We start from the raw sequence: 22,389 nt of genomic DNA on the forward strand, positions 1-22,389 counted from the left end.
CTCATACATTCCCAGTAGGGTAAACTTGGACTAAATCTGCAGTACTTTGTTTTATGATTTTATGCAACTGTAATACCCTCTATTCCTGTCCAGCCACTTTCACCAACATCCATGGCAACTGCCTTTCTCAGCATGATCTTTGCACAGCTTTCTCTTCCGTGTAAGAAGCCAGTCAGTTCTTTCCTGGCCTCTCTTCATACTCACATAGCTGCAAAATCGCTTTCTGCCATCTTGCATGTCCCTCATCATTCCAAATCAGTGCTTGTATGAGCCTCCCTTACTACCTGGCCTTATTTTCACCATGTATATGCTTCCCTCATGCTTGAAATGACTGGAGAGCTTATAATTATCTTCTCATTACGCTTTCTAGCTCTTTGCACAGTGGCCCACGAATGGCAAAAGTATAAACTATCATTTATATAAAGCTTTAGAAATATTTTCCCAGTTTCTCTCTTCTGTAGATCCTTTCCTAGGGTCAAAACATCTGCTTTCTCATTATTTCTCCCCTTGGTATTTCGGGTTCTTTATCCCCTCATGCATTCTCTCTGCTTAGTGCTCAGTGTCCTCAGTGTGTTGGCTCCACTGTGTGTAAATCTTGGGCACTGTCCCCGAAAAAGGCTGCCAACCTAGGGTCTGCTGTTTGTGCAACTGCACTTACAAGTCTCTCCTTCACAATGAGGAGGCCAAATGAGATCAGCTGGAAATAGTGAAAATCAAGCACTATGTTACCCTCCATAAATCTATTTGGCAGCTGTGTATCAGTTCATAAAGCTGCCGTGCTTCTCTACCAGCCCAGTACTTCGAACAGTATTGCACACTGCATTCAAAATAAGGAGGATGAAAACAGATTCCCTTGGTAAAACAAACATAACAACCACCCCTGTCCAAACCCACTCCTAGCCCCCTTTTACTTCGATTTAAAATGTGGGCTGTGCTAGCATTTGTAACAGTGGCACCTTTCCATGTATAACGCTGAAGCCAAACATAAAAACCCAGCAACACTTGATTGCACCTGGTGTTTCCCTGATTCTCAGATGGCTACAGAGGATAAAGAACATACAACTCTATCCTGGACAAAGACTCATTTTCTTTGACATTAGTTTCATGAGATTTGAAAGCATTAAAAAATACTTATAAGATTTCCATGTGAATAAGTGTTCAGGCTCATATTAACCAGATAGTGTTATCATAGACAAAAACTTCATTTTTACCTCTTTGTCAGATCTCTTTAAGTGGTTACACCTATCTAAAAACTGATATCCTGCCATGACCCATTCCTTCTGTATTAAGCTTTGAAATCCAACAATTGTTCGGAAATAGGGATCCAGCATGATTTGAATGAGAGAAGCAGTAAGACAGCTCAGGTCCCGTCCCTCTTCCTCTGTGAATAACATACAGAATGTATGAGATACAGAAGGTATATATGCACATATACAGAAATAGATCTCAAAGAGCAAAAAGTGGCAACTAGGTCTTGTGTTTTTCTTCACATTTCTTTTAAAACATGCGTTTTGCTGCTGTAATTGTTCTCCTAGTTTAAAAAAAAAAAAAAAAAAAACCAACCTTTTTTTTTTTAAACTAAGACTCATACTATAGAAAAGGTTCCTGCAGTATCCAGCACAACCATCAAGAACAAAATAGCCACCAAACACCTGGTATTTAAACCAAGACGTGCTGAAAAGGAGGGTGTTCATGTTGCTGGAGATTTTCCACATATTTTCTCCCCAAAACAGTTTTCGTAAGGCCATTATATATGGCATGTGTGATCAGGTCTTATAAAAATTATAGAAATTGCAACATTTCTGATCCTGATATGAGCAAGTTTTCCAGTGTCTTTTTTTTTCTCCCCTGGAATATCTGTTTGCTCTTACACAACACCAGCCACTGCCAGTGAAACACTTCTGTATCTAGGACCTCTGAATAAAACTAGGTATTAGCCTAATTAAAATTAGGCATTAGCCTAATTAACACAGGACCAAACTTCATCCTGAAGCTTTGATTCTAGCATATCATTACGAGGATAAAACCCACAAAGACACAAGTGACATATTTCTTTGATGCTACAGACTGTACTACACTTTAGTTACATAACAAAACCATTTTCCTTTCTCGTTTCTCAAATGCCTAAAATATTTAGAAGCAATGAGGTTGATGTATAAAGATTACAGTTGATTTTATCTAAATGTGTTTATCTGCACTATCATACTAATGCTAAGAATTACAGCGTACTATACAGTTGCATTACCTTGTAGAATTACAGAGACGTGCTTACACTCCATCATATATACAAGCTCAGCAGAATGCTTAAGAAATGACCTAGACAGGAAAAGAAAGTGTACAACAGTTAATGGAACAGGTTCACGCTCTAGAAGAAAAGAATATTTGGGCTATCTATAACTATCTAACTCATATACTGAAACACAGAATCCTTTAACTGATTCACTGCTTATTTACACTGGGGAAAGTTTTTCACATCTCATTAACCATCATTTTATTAATGGTACAAACCTAATATACTCTAACCAGTGAGTATTTTCCAATGAGGACAGCCACTTCTCTTCAGTTTCTTCAAAGGGCTCTGCAAGAAGGAAAGTGATTACATTGCAGAACAACTTCAAATAACTATTCCTGTTAGCCAGATGTATTAGAATTTACTGTATTTCAAGAAAATAACCACCATGAAAGACGGACAGTCCAGCGTACCGTTAACACACAGCTGTTTGAGCTTGATGTGTGCAGCCTGGATTTCCTGGATGTTGGGGAGACACTTGTCCAGATCGGATTTGTAAACGTCACTTCTCAAGGGATGACTTCGAGTTATTGCATTGCAAATCCTAAGTAAGAAAAAGAGTCAGCTATTTTACTCTTGGGGAAGAGAGAAAGTCTTTCAAGAAACATGCCACAGTCTGTGACTGTAAACAACTGAAACATGCACCTGATGAAAAAACAAATCTAGTTTCTATTCAGGAGATACATTGCTCCTGCCACCAAGCTGACTCAAATATTTTTGGTATCTGCTAATTACAAAACAAAAAAAATAGAAACACTGGATCATTAAAACAACACGTCTGGGGAATGCAAATCTGAGGCTGACTTACATTAAATAGCTCTATTCATTTTTTAATCTTCCACAATTTCTAGTAAGACTTATCTATGCTAAATAAACACAACATATATGACGTTTATAAAGCCAAGAAATCTGACAGGGCTTCAAATAAAACTCAGGCCTCCAGCCTAAAACAGACAATGCAAGTGTTTGTACTACTACGAAAAGTCACCCTACACATTAAATCAAAGAACAAAAAATACCAAGCTAGTAAAGTACTTAAGCAAGGCTCTAAATGCCTTCGTCTTCCATCAAGGACAGTGAACGACCAATATTTCACAGAAATACCATGTGCATTGTAGCGCTAAATCTCTAGAACTGTGCTTCCCAATGCCACCAATAAATTGTCTGATTTTTACATTGTCTTGCTGCAACAGGTAAGAAAACCTCCATCAACATACGTTGTATTACAGCAACACCAATAGGAAATACTAAGTCTGATCCTTTTATCAATAAATTCGGTCGTCTGAATGATGAGCCGTCTAAAAAATAAACATCCCTTAAAATCTGAAAAATTATTCAATATTTGAAACTGAAGCAGACCTTGAATAGAAATTGTGCCACAACTGGATTCAGAGAACAGTTTCTCAAAAGCTATTGCCCTACAACATCATGAAGCAAGAACTGCTGCTCTGAGTTACACAGTCACCACTTGTGTTACCTTATGCAACTGATTACAGAATAACATAACCAATCATTTACCTTTGATCGATTCTTCTTTGTTGCAACACATCTTTAATGTTGGCCATTCTTACAAGGGCACTCCCATTAGGGTGATTCCAGGACCATAACTAATATGGGAAAAAAACCACAAAAAAAATAATGCAGGTTAGTGTAATTCCATAGACTTTTTTTTCTTAATGCTATACATAAAACTATGCTAACTGGCACACGTATCTTAAAGATTAATATTGTACGATGATAACAGTAACAGAATAAAGACTACACTTACTGGCATTCGTCTCCCAATAAAAGAGTAGGAGTACAGCTTGAGGTCTTGATCTGCTAAGGAAGATGGAACCACAAAATATTCTGGAAGGCTTGGGGAAAAAAATATGATACAAAAGGTTATTCTTCCCTAAGTATTTTACCAGTTTTTCTCTTGTTGCAGTGCTGTCTTACCAACTCTGATAAACTGTAATGTACCCGCCTATAATACCACAGCACTAACTGGTTGTCCTGTCTGCGTGATCTTACATACATATCATTGATACAGCTCAGATGTATTTGTTCAGAAAAGTGTGTGTTTTAGAGGGAAATACAAAAGCGTGAAAGCAACAGATGCCAAAAGATGCATTTCCTTTAATGCCAACGCTTGCAGGATCTTTCAGCTGAGAGCCTCTCCACAGAGCGGCATATTTACAAGGTGAAGTGCTCCATTAGATAGGATGGAGGCTTTATAGACAGGAAAAAAGTGTGATCATCTTGTTTTCTTCTGCTTGTGTTATAAGAGAAACTTACCAAGTAGATATCATATAACCTTCATTGACTGAACAGACTCTCCACTCCGATGCACCTGTCCTTTTGATTTCTCTGTCCCAATCAGAGTATGTTTCAAACAAAGGTGTCTGCTGACCGCTGGCACTGCCGACGCCGCCACCACCGCCTCCTGGGTCTATTCCATTCACCTTCTTTGCTAGGAAAAGAAAATTCATCAATGCACATTTAAAAAAGGAAAGATAAAAACAATCAAGCTCTTCATCGTTCTAATCACAAGTATTACAACAGATCAGTGATTTAATGACAGCTTGGCAATACATGAGCATGTAAATGCATTTTTTCCTGCAATTTCATCAGAGGGGCTACATAAAATGGGTATGTTGTACTGCTTGGCAGAAAGCAAGCCGTAAGAACACTCGGGAAGGAATGCTATCTTCAGTCACAGGATTTCTCTCTTCAACATGCTACCCTTTAATGAGGTACCTTATGAAGACAGCAAAATAAAACTTGTATCAAACAGCTTTTCCTTAAAAATTACTGCTGTAGTAACAGCAAATAAAATAAATTGAAGGCCAGATTAAAATATATATCTATATATATATTTATTAATACACCCACACTATAAGATAGCCTACCATTTTGTGGCTAGGGACCAAGAAATGGATATAGTGTGTTACTAATACAGAAGGATCTCCTCTGCTGGGCATTCCTTAGGAGCCAAGGAGGCAGTCAGCTGTGTCAAAGGAGACTACATTTTGTTTCTTGACACTTGGAAGTAAATTTTTCGATGACAGTGAAATAAACTGCAACTCAGGCCTAGGACCTCCCCCATGCAAGCTGCCAGCATCAGCAAGGGGCTGTGAAGGTGTGTGTGCCTGCCCAGCCAAAGCAGAGCGCAGCGTCAGGCCTCTGCTGAGACCTCAGCCACTGGGCAGCTGCTACTTTCTGTGTCTTTCATCTTCACCCTTGCATTAGTACTCAAGACTACTTATGTCCTTCTGAAGAAAACTGGACTCAGAATGAAGTAGTTGTTCAAAGACAGTATACAGAGAAATATGATTTTTTTAAAAAAATAAAGGTTATAATTTTACTGTTCAACGGCAGGATATATAAGCATTAAATATAGCCTAGGAAAAAAATGCTCTACGTATATACCAGAGAAATGCAGGCTCTTTATGTTCCTCAAAAAGCACAAAGACAGTATTTCAACTTCTACTTTACTGGGACCAGCTGGGATACAGAGGGATAAACCACAGTGCTGGAACTGTAAGAGCAAAGGCAGAGATCTATGCTACAAACACCAGGGATAACACCACCACCACCCCAACTCCAACCAAAGTATTCCAAACTCTCTTCTCCAGCATCTGCAGCACAGCAGAACAACTACCCTTTGCCATTCTGGTCTGCTGCTCCAGGGGAACATTCTTTACCCACCTTATGGAATTCTTCCACTAGGTATTTTTCCATACGGCAAACAGTATTTTACAGAGTAAAGGCAATTTTCTAACAACCTAACATTTTGCTCACACTCCAGTTTAACTTTTCATTGTAATTTCATCTGCAAATTGGCTTCCTCCCTCTTACTTTATAATGCTGAAGTACATGGACCTTAATAACCACCCAAGTTTTATCAAGTAAGAAATCATGTGTAATTATGTGTGCAACATAATCACGTGCACACTTAGTTCTTGTGCATGCACAGGGCATTCATGTAGGCACCTGCACGAAAAATACACATTTTTGTGCAAAGCTGAAGGCCTGAGCTCATAATTCCACAACATTCAAATTTTGTAACAGGCAGATCAGTGGTTTCTAATGCCAGCTGCTGAGTAAATACTTCAGCACCACAGAACTACATCAATGGCACTTTCTCTATCTGGAGGCTTGTTACGCCAGAACTGATGGTTTTCAGCTGTGTATTGGCTGGGGAACACTAAGCAGTGACCGCACAGCATTACACTAGAAATCAAGTTCCAAAGGCATCTTTTTCAGGCTTACCTAACTGACAAGGTTCAGTTGGAGATTGGCCTTGAGCAGAGAGGGTGTGCTCCAACTCAGCAGGGGTGGTGGAGGTTTTGAGTGGTAAGAACTGCCTAGTAAGCCTCTAGGAAAGAAGGTTTGGAGTCCCAAGTTGCACAAATCCTCCTGCAATACCACCAGAAGAGAAACTTATTCCCAAAAGAAGGGCAGGTGAACAAGCCTGCCTGATGGGAGATTAGCTGGGTACCTACAGTACCAACATAGACATAAAATAGGAGGATCGAAGCGTGAATTGAGAAATATGGGTATTCATGCTGACATAAGTGCTGACATGAGTAGTTTTGCTTTGTTTCAGACAGGAAAGACATTTCTTTGGATTTTGGTCGTTAATGTCTCTCACAACGTATGACTTACAACCAAAAGTAAGAGCTTGGGTGCAGGGCAAGCCAATTTTACTATCCCTGGAGAAAGCTTCAAATGCTTTTTGCCATTGTTTCTAGACAGAAATCTTACTAAAATTACATATTATGGAACAGGAAAAAAAAAATCAAAATACTTGTATACTTACCTGGATGATGATATATTTCCCCAACATACTCAAATGCAAAGAGAAGCTGAAGATCTGTTGGCTGAGAATAATGAGCTATTGCAAGGCACACCTAGGAAAGAAACATTTATTACTGTTATTTATAGATATAAAATGTATTGCCCTTAAAAATGACAGTGTGAAATACGCAGAGCAAAAGTTAAAAATCAGTCTTCTCATGTTTTATTTCCATATTTCATTAGAGAGGACTGAATTATATGGTTAAACATGCTCATATTTGCCAACAGACCATTACTGTAATCATAACAGGTGAGTCCATGACCACCTATCAAGAATGACTAACTGATAAGGGGGGACTGAGCTTTTGCAAGAAAGGTCCGACTGCAAGAGGCACCTCTAGACTGGATCCTCTGTATCAGCAGGGACAGGGGAGGACTGGAGCTATGGAGCCGTGCCTGCCCACCTGCACACAGCGGGAAGGGGAACAGAAACAGAAGAGCGTAACATTCTTGGTGGTGAGCACAGTACAGCAAAATTCCATTTCTAGTTGGCCTTTTGATTTGTTTGTTTTTTTTTTCTATAAAGAGCACAAGACCATAAGAACAGCCATACTGACTCAGTTCAAAAGGTCCAGCCTCGGCCTCTGCTCCCGACAGTGCCCAGCAATCCACATCCAGACAAGAAGGTAAAAATAGAGCAAGCATATACTTAAGTCTTACCATGGCATTTTTCAGCGGTTCACAGTTCAGGCACTTGCTGAACTAAAATCTGGTATCAGACAATATTCAACGCCATTTGACAGATACTTCTTCTACAAATTTGTCAGTTTGGCCAAGAGGTTTTTGAAGTGCAACTTCTTTTTACAAAAGCCCTGTTGGTTCTTCCCTAAAGTATCTTATTTAACTAAAAATTTGTACCTAATTACTTTCTAATTATCCACTAATTGACCCCATATAGGTATCAGGCCTACCAGTGTGCACTAAGCAAAACACAACCTTCAAAAATCTCTGCTCTTGGAAGGGAAAGCTAGAGGTTGCTCTTTGAAAATGTCCAGGACCTACACCAATCCTGCATCTCATTAAGTAATATTCCAAAATTATGAAGGGCATTGATTAATATAAACAAAAAGCAAATTCTTCAGTAATAAAGAACAGCTTTTCCCCTGAGTTACTTGGAAATAAGTAATTCAGAGCAGGAGATGCTTTCTTCATATTAGTCACTTGGTATTCTGTCAGCTGAACAGCAGGTCAAAGATTCTCCATCAATCTCCTATTTCAATAAAAATTGAATTTTTAAGGTAGGTCTTTTGGCCAAGTATGGGGGAACTACAGCTAATTAAACACACCAGTAATCACCTCCTTCCCAGTCCCCAGCTCATCTTGAGAAATGAAATATCAGCCAAACTTTCCAATGGTAGCAAGAGGTCAGCTTCATTCCATTTGGCCTAGTCCTTATAGGTTCTGCCCCAGATGACCAGATTTCATTCACGAGAGGAAGCCACCCATACCCTCTCAACACCTGCAGGTTTACAGCAAGCTCCAACACTGCCTCTGACAACGTGATGCGTGAATCAGGTTTAACCAGGCTGAGTCACGAGCCCTGCCCTGGGAAGGGAAAGGCAGCAGAGATTTCAAATGAGAAATGCATCCTCAGAACAGCAGAGATTAACTTGGGGCACAAGGAAGAGTCTTCACATTCTTTGTGACAGTCTTGGGACCAGCATTACATAAGTAACTGGTTTTCTACCTGTCTAAATTGTTCATTTTGGTAGAACCTGAAGATTATTAAAATTAAGAGTGCAGCAGATGGTTTAGGATTAGATACTAGACTTCAAATACAGTCAAGCTTTACTAGCCTTTGTCTCTCTAAATGTGGATACTCACTAGCAAATACAAAAGATGTGATGAAAAACCTAATATCTAGAAGAATCAAATTGAGGAAGAACAACTGTCAAGCGGAGACTGGTACTGTTATTCTCCAAAGTTCAGCTCTTCATCTCGAGTGTTTAGCTTTGCCTCCTTCCCTCAGTATTTGCTATTCCATTTTACTAAAACGTACTTGCCTTACCTCTAAAGAAAATATTCAATAAAAATGAGGATATAAAACACAAAATTGTTCTATATGTTCAGATACAGAAATTCCATGTGAAAAGTTTTAAATTAGGGACATAGTATAAGTTCATATTATTACCACCTAAAATTTTCCCATTTTTTTTCCCTTCCCTTCAACTCTCCATGACTATATTTGGCAACATGTTGACACAATTTATTCATTGTTTAGCTGGTTTGGATATTATTTTGAAAAACATTTTGTGCATCCAAGAAGTTGTTTTCTGTTAGTGAAGGACAGTTTTCATATCATCACAGACATGAAGAAAGATTTGCATGTGTCACAACTGAAGGAACGCTGCTACCGGCAGCATCGCGCCACAGGAACAAACCTTCAGAGCTCTCGCATGCCAAATTCCTCATGGAGAAACTTATTGTACCTGTACTAGCTTGGATGCAGCACATACGGCATCATGAAACCTTCACCATTATTTTATGTAGTTCAGCTTTTGGTGGGGACATTCCTCACTGCTACCAAAATCAGTGATGACTGTAGACTAACCTAAGCTGATTTTTTTTCCACAAACACTCCTCAACAAAACCAATCCTATCAAGTCTTAGAAGAACAGGTGCTTTACCTACTCACCCCCCCACTTCCAGTTCTACAAGAAAACTGCAGAAGAAAATAGATGGCAAGACATTCGGGGGGGTGGCACAGGAAAGGAATCCATCCCCTCTCCCTCCCAACAGTTAAAGCGTCACTGGGAAACAGTCTAGCATGATTCTTCACATGAAAATTTATAAGCTCGTTTTAATAAGTCCTATGAAGTAACTGGAAGCCATGCACATTTTACTAAATCTTGTGATTTAAGTGTACAAATCACAGCTGAAGAAGCCGGCTGTTCCGTAATACTTGGCCTCCTCTCCCAGACTTCTTTTGCCTGTCATTCACAATGAAACAAAATGGAAATCTGTGTAGATACACATTTTTACTTCAATTTTTCTATGTAACGTCTCACTACTGTAATCAATATTAACAGAGCTACTCCTCATCTTCATTTATGGGAGAGAGGGAGCCTTCTACTGTGCTCAGCTACTCTCAAGGCTTGAGGATGAACTGCAGGACATTAAAAAATTCCATTATGCTGCCAAGTAACACAACAGAAATACAGTAAAACCTATTTTTAAAAGCAGCAGCTGAAATCTCTGTCATTTACTTGCCAAATTTGAGAAGGAGAGTATGTGTGTGCTGTGTTAAGAGGGGTAAAATTGCAGGAGATGGTAAGTATTCAGATCCGCTTCCCAGAAAATACGAGACCAGAGCTGTACTTTTGAACCCAGCAGCTGAAAAATGCTCGCAGGTGTTCCACAGCACAGACTGAACTCACAATGGCAGCTATGGCCTGGGTGGAACAGTCCACCTGCAGATTACAATGCAGGTTTAGGACCTTTATTTCTGTTATTAAAAAAATATTTATCTTGCTTTTGTCTTCATTTTTACATTTCAGACAAATTCCACTCATATAGACACTAAAGTATTAAAGGCATACTCAGTTTATTCCTCACTAAATCCATAGAGCAGCTTTATTGTCTGAAAGTTTCAAAAGACAAGCACATTCCACAGATCTCAGCAGATTATCACCATAAGAAGAAAGCTCTTAAATTAGAGGACAAACATGTTTTATAGGAAATGTTCTCATATCAAACTGAAAAATGTTTGGTATTTTTGCCAATGTACAATTGTGTAAAGCTGAAGCTAGGCTCAGTCCAGGAACAAGAGAATAGACTGTTTGTTAGAAAGTTCATTTATTAAAAGAGTAAACACAATGGCTCTAATTATTTCATAGTACAAAAGCCATTTCCCTATGTCAGTGTCCCCTGTTCAACCCCTATCTGAGAAAAATAAACAGTACTTGCAGGGTAAGCCCTCCTCTTCTTCAACACAACTCTTACCAAAGAGGAGAGCTTCAAAAAACTGCTCATGCTTTTGCAAAATGCCGTTTTGAATACCATGTTCAAGATGTGCTCAGCATAGTCCTGCATTTCACCTCCTTCCCGTGTCCAGGCTCGCGGTCCGACGCACTCCCTGCAGGGACACCTGTGCCCTCGCTCCAGCAATTCCTGCTCTGAGCACACCCCTGTGACACAGGTCACACACACAGCCAGGAGCAGAGCCAGCCCCACAGACACATAGCTGGTTCATCTTCCTGGGCAGAAGACTTCTTGGGAAAACAAGCTTTCAGGTAACAAGACTTTTAGCCCTAACCGTTGTGTGCATTCTCCTAGCTGCTAAGCTATCCATTGTCTGACTGAGAACAGTGGTTTTTTTCTATCTGTACTAAGTCCAATACCAGCTATACATAATAGTTAATCTGGTTTAAGTACAAGTAACCCACACAAGAGAAAACAGTAGAAAGATTTCAGAAGCTGAAATAACTTTTTACATATCAGAATCCTTGCTTGTACATGAGCATTCTAAGTACAGCTTTCCTAAGCCTTAAGAGAAATATTAAAACACATTGCTATTTTTTAAAAAATACCTTTGGATAAGTTTACTTCTGAACAAAAAGTTTTCTTCACCCCCTCCAAAGACCATAAAGATAATATCTTCTCATGCATTCCCAGTGTCTTGAGATATTACCAATTTTGTGATCTGTATAAACAATTAGAACAAAGTAATACAGAAGCTAGGGGGAGAAGGAAGACATTAGAAAGGGTCAGGATCAATTGTCCAAAACTCTCAGAGTTCCACACTACTCTTCGTAACAATTAGGAAAAAACTGCTCCTCTCCGTCCCAAGCGTTATGACATGTGAGAAGCCTAGTTTTGACTGCACGGAAAACAAGATTTGAGATAAATAAATCTCCTTCTCTTTTGATTAAGCACATGCTTCTGAAACTGTTCTCATACTCATTTAAAAAAAGCTTCCTAAAAGAAAAGAACTGAGGGAGTCCCAGAAGAGAAAGGGACTGAGAAAATGGAGATCTATTTAGGAAACAGATTATAGGGTGTGTGCCACTCTGGGGCACTGCCAAGGTTCATATGCACAGTGAGGCAACGCACTATCATCTAACAGTCCTAAGATCTAAAGCCTCACCTTGTCATACATTTTAATTGCTTAGTCTAATGTCAAGTATTGTAGTGGTTAGAATGAGCACGCATTTTCACTTTGACTGTTGTGATGTTTGGAACAAAATCATTCCTTTTCCTTTAAGGAATGTGAAATGCCGCCTCCTGCACACTGCCCGACTTCAGACTTCCCCAACTCGCTTCCCCATCCGCCGCTTCCTCCCACACCCATCTGGCTTTCCTTCCCTTGGACACTCTACAGCTTTATTGTAGAGACAAAACAGAATTAAACTGCTGAACAGTCACGAGTGTGAGCTTCCATTCCCTCTATTATTCCTTAACTCTTGTCTCCCAAATATCCATTAATAAAAGTGAGGAAGGAAATATTTACTGAACTGATTAATGTTGAGACAGTATTTTATTAGCATGTATCAGCTGCAACTAACATTGAAAGTATTTTTCTAACACAACTGATTTTTAAGCTTCTTCATAATAATTTACCCCAAAGTAAACTAATTCACTTCAAAATTCAATGTGTTCTTCCAATTTGTTTCTGTGCTAAGGTAGAGAAAAACACCTCTGAAAGTTGTACCAATATTACCCACACACCATGTCTAAATGTGCAATCAAATCAGTCAGACTGTCCACATCTGGAGCCTCAGTGCTTTCAAGCTGGGATCCAAACAGAGACTCAGAATACTCTCAGTTCTAGTAAAGCAGCTTAATTAGAAAGGGTTATTCTCGCTCATGCCCTGTTCAGCAAACACAGAATCTTCCTTAGGAACAGATTATGTTCTCTTTGCCAATATATATTTATGTAACTGAATGGTTTTGAGTATTTCCATTACATTCAAGGAACTATGCATGAAACAAATTACTCAACTGTATAAAGTTCTCCTTGTAACTATTCCGTATGTTTAAAGCTCACTTCAAAATAGTAATTATCAAGTGTATTGTTTTTATTTCGTTAACTATTGCTCTAAACAGAACATTTGCGAGCAGCTGGCAACAAGTTAGAGACATTTATACTCTCATAGTTCGAAGTGTGTATTTTAGTAGGTAGGTATTTCATTTTGACCTACCAGTGCTTTATCCATAGTATGATACTCCTCTGTATTACCAGGATGACATTCACTTAGAAATCTCCCTGCTCTGATTTGTATAGCTGACTGTATTTATGTAACACTTGCTAAAGAACACTATTTATTATTTACAACGCACTAACATGCAGGTCTCTTGCTTTACGGAACAGAGGCTGTAATCCTACCTGTAACATCACTTTCCATTCTACTTATTTTAAAACAAGTGAAAAAAGCCTTATTCAAAAACATTTCCGTCATAAGTACTTCAGACATGATTTAAATTACAGCCTGCACAATTCACGGATTCCAGAGATCCTGAGTTCTGCAGGTTCTCAACACTAAGCACCCTAGAAAACCTTCATAGAACACATAAGTACAATTTGGCAGTTCATTTTTTACTCAGGAGGTCTTTGTATCTAGCTCCAAAATGAGCATAAGTAAATTTGTGAGGAAAAAATAGAGCTGACAATTGTTTTTACTTTTTTCTTACAGAGATGCCTGGAGATCAGGCCCCTGGTCCAACGGAAGGCAGAGAAGCTGGAGAGGGTCCTGTGGTGGGCTACCAATATGACTATGGTCCTGAAGTACAACTTCTGAAGAAACAGGGCTCATTCAGCTGTGCAACAATGAGACTGCAGGAAACCACTACCAGGAGGTAGTTCCAGACTCTGTACGGGCAGCAGCCAGAATCTCATCTTGGGACATTCAAGTTGGACACCAGAAAAACATATACCACTGGAACGAGTTACCCACAGGGAGAAGGTTCTTCATCCTTGGTGGTTTTCACGATACAACTGGACAAATCCACAGCTAACCTGATCTAATCCTGACAACTCAGAAGAGATATCTAGCACCTCTGACTCCACGGTCAGGTCTGTACTACAACATTTTCTCAGCCAGACGACAACACTAGCACACTCAGCTGAAGAGAAGGGCTGGAACTCTCTCTCATCAGCGCTCAGTTATACTTTAAGTCTTAGTCATCCCTACAAAAGTTATGCACACACAATTATTCCCAAGTAGACAGCTACCAATGTTGTCATGCACAAGTTGCTGGATGTAAATATATATTATAAAGGGGCCCTTTCGAATTTTAAGGAGGACTGACCACCTTCCTTTGTTTTTAAAAATCAGGACAACCTTGCCAATACGTACTATTTGAAGGGCAGGGAAAAAACAAACAAACAAACCAACCAAACAGATAAAAATCTTTCAAGAGTGTGGTGCTAGCAGGCCACTTAAGTGCCAGAAAGAACAAAATAACTCCATTCAATATGCCATGTAAGACCATTCTAGGTGTGTTGAACAGCATCCCAAAATAATTTCAGCAAAATCTTGATAGAAGAAACCTCATCTAAGGACCTCATAATTTTAAACATTTGTATTTTAATGCTAACAGAATAATCTTATTATGGAAGCATTAGATTAAGTTATCTGCCTTCAGTAAAAGTGTGCTTCTGTGATACACCCACACAAAGTCGCACTAAGCTACCTGTTCCATCCAAACTCCAATAGCAGCTGCCCAGCTGACAGTATGATTTGTGCAAGTGTTTTCCACTCCTCTGGGGAGGCACTGATACGGAAACATGGCAACTGCTACACTTTTGAGCAGCACCACTACCACCTTCATAACCACACAGATGCAGTTCCTTCTGGATCTCTAGAACTAGCTGTTCTTATCAAAAGACATCACCTTAGACCACGTAATTCCACACGTATAAAGCAAGCATTTACTAAAGACGTTTCACTTTTTGCTCTTGCATAAGTAAATGCTGCCCCAAAAGTGCTAATGAAGTTTATTCTCTCTCCCCCCTCCTCCAGGCTAATCGCTCTTCTTAGCTGTGACAGCCAATTAGAAACACTTGTTATAAAGATATTGCAGTGGACAGGCTGCTCCAGGGAGATCTCAGAGGAGCTGAGGAAGGAGAATTGCCTGCTGAAAGGTTGCCAAACATGAAAGGCTACAAACAGCAAAAGCAGCGGGCAGGAAGGAACCTAGAGAAGTAACAAGGAAAGAACAATCTGCTGCACCACTGCCTTCTGCCCATGGATCTCACTGAGGGGGCAAAAGGTAAAGAAGTGATGAACTGGTTCATCAGTTCCTCAGTTGATAACTGCAAACAGACATGTCTGGGCAGATGGTTCTTAGGACTTAGAGGGTTAAGCTCAAACTTTATCCTACTGAGAAGGGGAATTCTTAAGCTTGGTGAGCAAATTGGGTCATTTGTTACGAAACTACTGCTGTACCATGCCTGGCCACGAAATGGTGCCATGGAGATCAGAGGAGCCGCAACTCCAAAAACCCATCACACCCATCAGGAGAAGGAAGCCGATGAGCCCATGTGATGTAGAATAATCATCTCTGATTAGCAGAAACTTATCAGGACCTTACCAGGTTCAATAACATTGTATGATTTTGTTGAGACTTACAACAAGTGTTGAAACTGGGAAGGGATGAAATTTGTAGGAATGTACAGACAGAAGTAATTCCCCTTGTCAAGAGGCATGCAAGACTTTTCTAAGAAAATATTGAGAAAGAGCACATAGTATTATGGAGCTTAGACAAATGGGTTGTTTCAAGAGCTCGTTGGAGGACTTGCTGTGTGAAGCAAGTAAGTGTGTATATAAGATAATACATTCTACCTATGGGTAAATTAAGCTTATGACTTTCAGAAAGTGTGTAAAAGTTTCAAACATTTTCCATACAAACATAAACATCTATCATACAGCTGCAATGCAGTATTCCAACTTCAGTCTTTTAAAAGATTTGCTTAATAAATTAGTAATTTATTAAACAAATAAACGTGTTATTACTAAAAGTACAACAGACGTGACAAGAGACACAGGCTTATCTTATATGAAAATAAATACACAATGTTAATTTTTTTACCAAATTTAGATTTACCCAATCTAGATACTCTGCTGTAACAGAATGATTAATTTGCAGTTTTCTCCATCTACTTCTCTATCAAAACATAAACCATAATGTTCATACTAGCACAGCTTTTGCTACTTGTAATGACTACAAAGTAAGATTTCATAAGAAGATAAAATACCTTTTTTGCACTTTCAGGACCTGCTTCATCAAAACGAAATCTGACAATACGGAAGTCTTTGCAATAAATTATTAATTCAGTTGGATTAAATTTAAGTTTTTGGTTGGGACCAAGGACCTTCTGCTTCCTCTTGGTGTCATTCACTGTAAACAAAAGACAAAGTTATTGGACTGTGTTTTGTAAGTATATAACTCAAGAGTGGCTCAAACAGATACAGTAATGCTGCTACCAGAAGTTTCCGTTTAATAGTATATTTCAGGTGTTCAACTGAGGTAGAAAAGGTATCCTCTGGGTTAAACTTAAGTACTTCCAGGGAACTCAAGACAAGTGTTTTAGGACACCTCCAACTATTCAATTTCAAAGTAACAACCACAGAGCAACCCCTTCTGCAGCATGGGTGAAAACCTCCTCTAACTCTTAGTAGTAAAAGCTTATGCTTCAATAAACTTAGGGTAAACCTGCATAACAGAAGAACAAAGAACAACCTCCTCAAGTGTGTGGCAGGCAATACTGCCCTCTCCCTCTAACGAGCTTGAAACCTCAATGGAAAAGCTAAACGGAAACTACTGTTCTTCCAACAAAACTGCAAATGTTCATGCTATTTGACAGTCTGCAGGAACATGCACGAGAGTCATCTGGAATCTGTCAGCCCTCAAGTTTCAAAATAAAAGCTATCTGTAGTCTTCTCTCATTTAGGAAGACCCCATTTCACGTGAGAGAGGACAACATTTTGTACTGCTGGAACAGGTGTCTATCCTGCGATACCTGGTGATTCAGTATCATAGTTAAATTTAAAACTAATATAAAGACCCAACTAGACACATGTCACACCTGGCGCTTCGAGTTTTATTCAGATTTTAAGGCTTTTATCGTAATTTTAAATAAATAAGATTCTTCAAATCAGGGAATATTAATGACATAAAACCCTAAGCATCAACAATTCCACACAACCTACCAATCAGTTAACATCTTTGAACTGGGTAAGCTTAAAGCCCATCACCATACTTAGCTATTTTTGACATACCTGTGACAATCTGCTCAATGCATGTCAGTGGGACATCATGTTCGCCAAGGAGGAGGTTTTTATAATGGAATTTCTGCAACACATGAACTCATAGCTATTAATTGCAGTTCTGCAGTTCACAACCAGATACACAGCACACCTTTGAAGACTATGATAAAAATCAGGCATGCCTAGACTTTCCTGACAGGTACCAGCCTTGCCTGTTCACAGGCAATTAGAGGCTGTGGAAACAGCTCTCTTGTGCTGGTGAGCGCACACCAAAGAGGTTAGAAACCCCAGTGGAATACACAAAATAACCCCACCACTTGCCCTGAATTTACTAGCCTCAAAAATTGCTAGTAGAAGTTCAATACAATATGAAGTGTAAAATAAATATGTTGCAAAAACCCCTCCTACTATTACTGTAACTATAGAAAGAAAAAATATTATTTCAACTTTCAGAAATAAGTTTGGATAACTACTTCATTTCAAACATTAATTTTTTGAAGGAACTTCGGTTAAACTTACCATTATAGAATAAGCATCTGTCTACTTTCAGAGCTTTACAAACACCTAGTTAATGAAGTGTTTCCTTTTATAAGCCCAAAAGAAAAGTGAAAATGACATACAACTCACAACTTAGATTTCCAAACAGTACTGTATAATCTGCTGTTCAAAAACTGGTTGAGGTTTTGAACATCACATGTTCTGCTTTGACAAAAGTCTGGTTCCTGTCTCCCCTTTTCTTGTTGCTTCATCTACCATGAAAACTCACGTCATGGTTACTCTGTCCTCTGTCTGCAATGCCGATAAAACGTGGACACATTAAAGGCTTTGCTGATCTGATGCTTGTCTAGTCAAAGAAACATTTGCAATCACCTTCTTCAAGGAGGAACAAGTGATTATATAATTCCTGCCTTACCTTTTGTAAAGCCACTTCCCAATGAAGCCTCCATAAAAAGAGGTACATAGAGCTGGCTGTACTTCCATAGTAAACTTGCTCTGTTCTGACATCCTCAATTAAAGGATGGAATAGCAACACATTCAGAACAGGGCAGTGAAACCTCATCATTTAGACTTTCTTGTTTGAGAAGGCACCAGATTTACATCAGATATGAGGCAGACTTGCTGTATTCAAACTAAATCCGTTTTACCCATCACATCTGTTGTCATGATGTAGCAATGTGAGTAATAACAAACCTGTAGCGGCATTGGGTCATCCGTAATAAAGGAAATCTTGAAGTTAGTGCAAACCAATTTGCCCCACAGGTCATATTGACTTGTATCTGTTGCGATGCATTTTCTTACAAAGTTTACTTCATTTACCACAATTTCACCTAAAACAGAAAAAGAGGAGGGGAAAAGAAAAGTTTACTAAATCTTGTAGCTACAACCATTCTAAGTCTGTAGTACCAAGAAGCCCCCAACTCTTTACCCGTTTCAAAGTATGCACATCTTCTGGGTAAACCTGCAATTTAACTAATACCATTCCAGATAAAAAAAACCAAAACTACTGTTCCAAAGCAGCCAATGTTGTGTAGCAGTTAAAAGCAAAAAATAACCACACACCACCTTCCCTATAAACAGAGATCAAAATCCTTTGTTTAAAGGACAGTATTGTCCAAACCAATGAATTTTAAATATTGAAGAACTGCAGATTTTGTGCAAATGTACTTCAGCTAGTATTTATTTTAAAAACTGAAAATAGCTGGCTATTGTTAAGTACTTTAGAGAGTTTTATGAACTTCATTAATTCAGAATAATCAGTCTACATCTAGTTTGGCATTTATAAACGGATTCCCAGGTGATTTCACAAAAGAAAAACCAGAACACAAACACAGTAAACACTCTTCACCATTTCAAAGTTTCTACCCTCTAATGAAAGAGACCAACTATTTCCTTTTGCAAAGCAGAAGACTCAGGTGAAGAAAAAATAGATTATGCTAATTCATCTGGGATAAGCGATGAAGTAAAAAAGCACACAGGCAAATGAGACTGAGGACCACTTAAAAAGAAAAGAAAAATAAAAGCTACACAAAATGTTACCTTTTAGTTCCACAACAGAGGTTACGGAAAGCTAAACAGTAATTTTATTCTTACCTCAGGAAATGAATTTGGTCATTTATTTTACGCCTGCATAGGGGTTTCGGCTTCTGTCATCAGATCAACCACTTCCTTCTGCTGCTGTCCACCATAAATAGTGTGGGAGTGTGTGCAAGAAAAGCCTAATTTTATACTAGCTGCAGGTTGGGTTTTGTTTCTTTGTGGGTTTTGCCTTTTTTTGTTGTTGGTTTCTGTTTTTTAAAAAGACTATGGACTAAGGATTGCTAAACTGCCATTTGCTTGTAATAGGCTGGGCGTATTTAGTCCCAGATGCCCAAAATGTCATCTCAGAGTGTCCTACGGTTTGCAACAAAACAAGTCAGCTCTGTGGGTGACTCCCATCTGCTTCCTGATCCAGAGGATGCAGTTCCTCAGCTGGTTATCGCTGCACTCAAGTCACCAGGCATTAAAGAACTGTCCCCAGCAGCCCAAACGCCCGAGCGCAGTGGCCGTTCCGGCAGCGCTGAGCCCGCGTCTGTGCCCGTGCTCCTCGCCCCCAGCCGCCCAGCTGAGCTGTCTCCTCGTGCTCTTGCCCCCGAGAGCTCAGCCCTCACCTGGAAGCCTGAAAGAGCAGCAGCAGAGTCCCAGCTTTCAGTTCAGCTGTGATAAACAGCTACAAAAATGTATCGGACTAACTTTATAGCCTTGAGACAGCAGAACTGAGTATCCTGGGACCATGTGAAGATGTAAGGGGACAAGCTTCATTGACCCGTGGTTATCATATACATGCATTATCTATGCCAGAAGTGGCAAGGGTTGTGAAAATGCTCTATAGATAGATGTGCTGGATCTCTGAAGTTTTTTCTCAAACATTACTAAAGTGTGGTTAAATAAGATTTTGGATTGGGGGAGGGGGGAAATCTGATTCTGACAGCTTCAGTACAAACAGTTAAAGTACAGCCAAGTCCACAGCAATTGAAAACTATGTCTTATAATAGGGTACATAAGAATGACATACCCTACTTCTGTTAAATATTGTAAGGAAAAAAGTTTCAATACTTTTAGCAGAGTCTGGCTTGAGACTTCTTAATGTCCAGTACTTTTTCTCATAAGCTGTTCACTTGCTTAACTGTAAAAGCCCAAACTGTATATTAAAGCAATTGCTTCTCACGGTTGGTGTTAATCTTCAACTATTCAATGTCAAGTTCTCAGTCACATTCTGCCTGCAAAGCTTCCCCTCTGCACAAAGCCACTGCTGCTAAACCTAAATAGCTTTTATTCTTCCCTCTCTCAGTTCCTTCAGAGTATCGCTGCATTTCTACAAGTTAAGGACAGCCAAACACACCATGAAATGAAGTGCAACTTCCACAGGTAAGTATTTTTTTTCCCCTACCTGGTATCAAGTGCAATATTTTTACTATCACACAGAAGACACTCTTGCACAAATTACTACTACCACACCATTTCAGTATTTCCTGTCTTTGATGCTACAAAACAGTAGATAAATGAGATCCATTACTGCTCTCACGCAAACTTCTTCAATTTTTATCTACTACAGTTTAAAACATGTCAGCTACATCATTCTTTTTTACCAAAGTCAGTTCTTTCTGCTTCCCTCCTCCATCGCTCATAATTGCATGGCTATGCTACAACATGTTAATACTAACCCTATTTTAGTGCAACTTCATTTGTTCTCATTTCATCCAACACAAACACATGCTGGATTTTTCGGCACTCAAGTTCTCAGCCCTAACACAGGACTGTCAATTTTGAACCCGAACATTATAATAAGGTAAGACAGAGAGTGCATGCATACCTATTTCTACCAAAGGGTTTAAGCATCTACAACAAAGTGTGAAAAACTTTGCAATACAAATTTAATAGATGCTGTTTTCAAAAGCCTCTAGAAACGGATTTTGTTGGGTTTTTTTAAATGCAGGTTTGGAATTTTATATTGACCCAGCTTTTACTTCTCATTTGGCCATCTATAATGAGCAATATTAAAAGGTGCAAATCTTCCAAACTTAACTCAAATTTAGGAAAGTAGATAAACAGCATAAGTAGTATGTGGTGGTTTTATACAATGAACCCTTCTTGTATCTGTAGTTGAGTAGGTGATTTTTCTATACAACTGTCAACAACAGAGCTATTCAGAGATATTAGACTGCACATTTTTACGACGACGCTGCCGCTTTTTTCCAGTAAACAGTCACAAGCTGTTCCAGACACGGAACAGCAGTCAACACTTCCATGTGACTCCAGCAGTCACAGAATGATCTCAGGAGACAAAAGCAGTTTGTTTAAACGCTGACAGGAAACCAGAGGAAAAATTACAGGTTGCACCCTTATGTATTAAAGCCCAATCCTGTTTAATAAAAATATTTCTACATTGGATATATGAATCACAAAAATAACACAAGAGACTGAAGGATCTATCCAGCTAATACACCTTCCACTTCACACACAGCCTCAGAAATTGTTAAACTTCAGAAAAATTCGGCCAAATCTCCCAAAAGCACATGAGATTTGCCTGTTTTGGCTGTTAAGAGATATCAGGGTATATATCTAAGCCACCATAATGAATAAACCACTATGATCCAAATACAATTCAGAAAGCACATGGGAACATGGCTGCAAATGCTGAGTCCCGTGGTGAGCAGAAGAGGCGACGAGCAGGTATCGCGGGTGCTGTGCGGGAGCCCCAGGCCTGTCCCGCCAGCCCCAGCTCAGCCTGGGCCGAGCTCCAGGGCAACTCCGTGCTGCAACACTGCCAAATGCAACCCCTGATCAGGAACTGCCTAAAATAAACGAAGTTCTGCACTACACAATGCAAAAATGCTGCACAAGGAAACAAAGTAACCGAGCAGTTCACAGGGTGATACATTTATACTGTACTATTTATACACCCCCTCATACATGCACAGACAGATTATGCACACACATGCATATACACATATGTTAAAATGTTAACATACAATATTTCTAGCACATTAAGAACCTGATACTTGCTAGAGG

The 22,389-nt window shown here is 39.3% G+C and overlaps 2 protein-coding genes across 3 annotated transcripts in view; one reads left to right on the forward strand and one right to left on the reverse strand.

The window, feature by feature from the left end:
- Positions 1 to 7,768, forward strand: part of FAN1 (FANCD2 and FANCI associated nuclease 1) — a gene marked incomplete at its 5' end in the record, with an annotated part of 32,854 nt that extends 25,086 nt beyond the window's left edge. Inside the window, one exon of the transcript XR_013922653.1 lies at positions 7,659 to 7,768. The remainder of the gene's footprint in view (positions 1 to 7,658) is intronic.
- Positions 1 to 22,389, reverse strand: part of MTMR10 (myotubularin related protein 10) — a 37,915-nt gene that overhangs the window by 5,988 nt on the left and 9,538 nt on the right. For both annotated transcript variants that reach the window (XM_080351580.1, XM_080351581.1), the window contains exons 3-13: positions 18,532 to 18,668; positions 17,353 to 17,425; positions 16,329 to 16,471; positions 7,095 to 7,185; positions 4,568 to 4,742; positions 4,059 to 4,146; positions 3,809 to 3,897; positions 2,704 to 2,834; positions 2,509 to 2,578; positions 2,246 to 2,316; positions 1,212 to 1,381 (exon numbers count right to left, since the gene is read on the reverse strand). In XM_080351580.1, the coding sequence (XP_080207706.1) occupies positions 1,212 to 1,381; positions 2,246 to 2,316; positions 2,509 to 2,578; positions 2,704 to 2,834; positions 3,809 to 3,897; positions 4,059 to 4,146; positions 4,568 to 4,742; positions 7,095 to 7,185; positions 16,329 to 16,471; positions 17,353 to 17,425; positions 18,532 to 18,668 (1,238 nt within the window). The remainder of the gene's footprint in view (positions 1 to 1,211; positions 1,382 to 2,245; positions 2,317 to 2,508; positions 2,579 to 2,703; positions 2,835 to 3,808; positions 3,898 to 4,058; positions 4,147 to 4,567; positions 4,743 to 7,094; positions 7,186 to 16,328; positions 16,472 to 17,352; positions 17,426 to 18,531; positions 18,669 to 22,389) is intronic.

The sequence above is a fragment of the Nesoenas mayeri genome (assembly GCF_963082525.1).
Source record: "Nesoenas mayeri genome assembly, chromosome: 11".
Classification (NCBI taxonomy): domain Eukaryota; kingdom Metazoa; phylum Chordata; class Aves; order Columbiformes; family Columbidae; genus Nesoenas; species Nesoenas mayeri.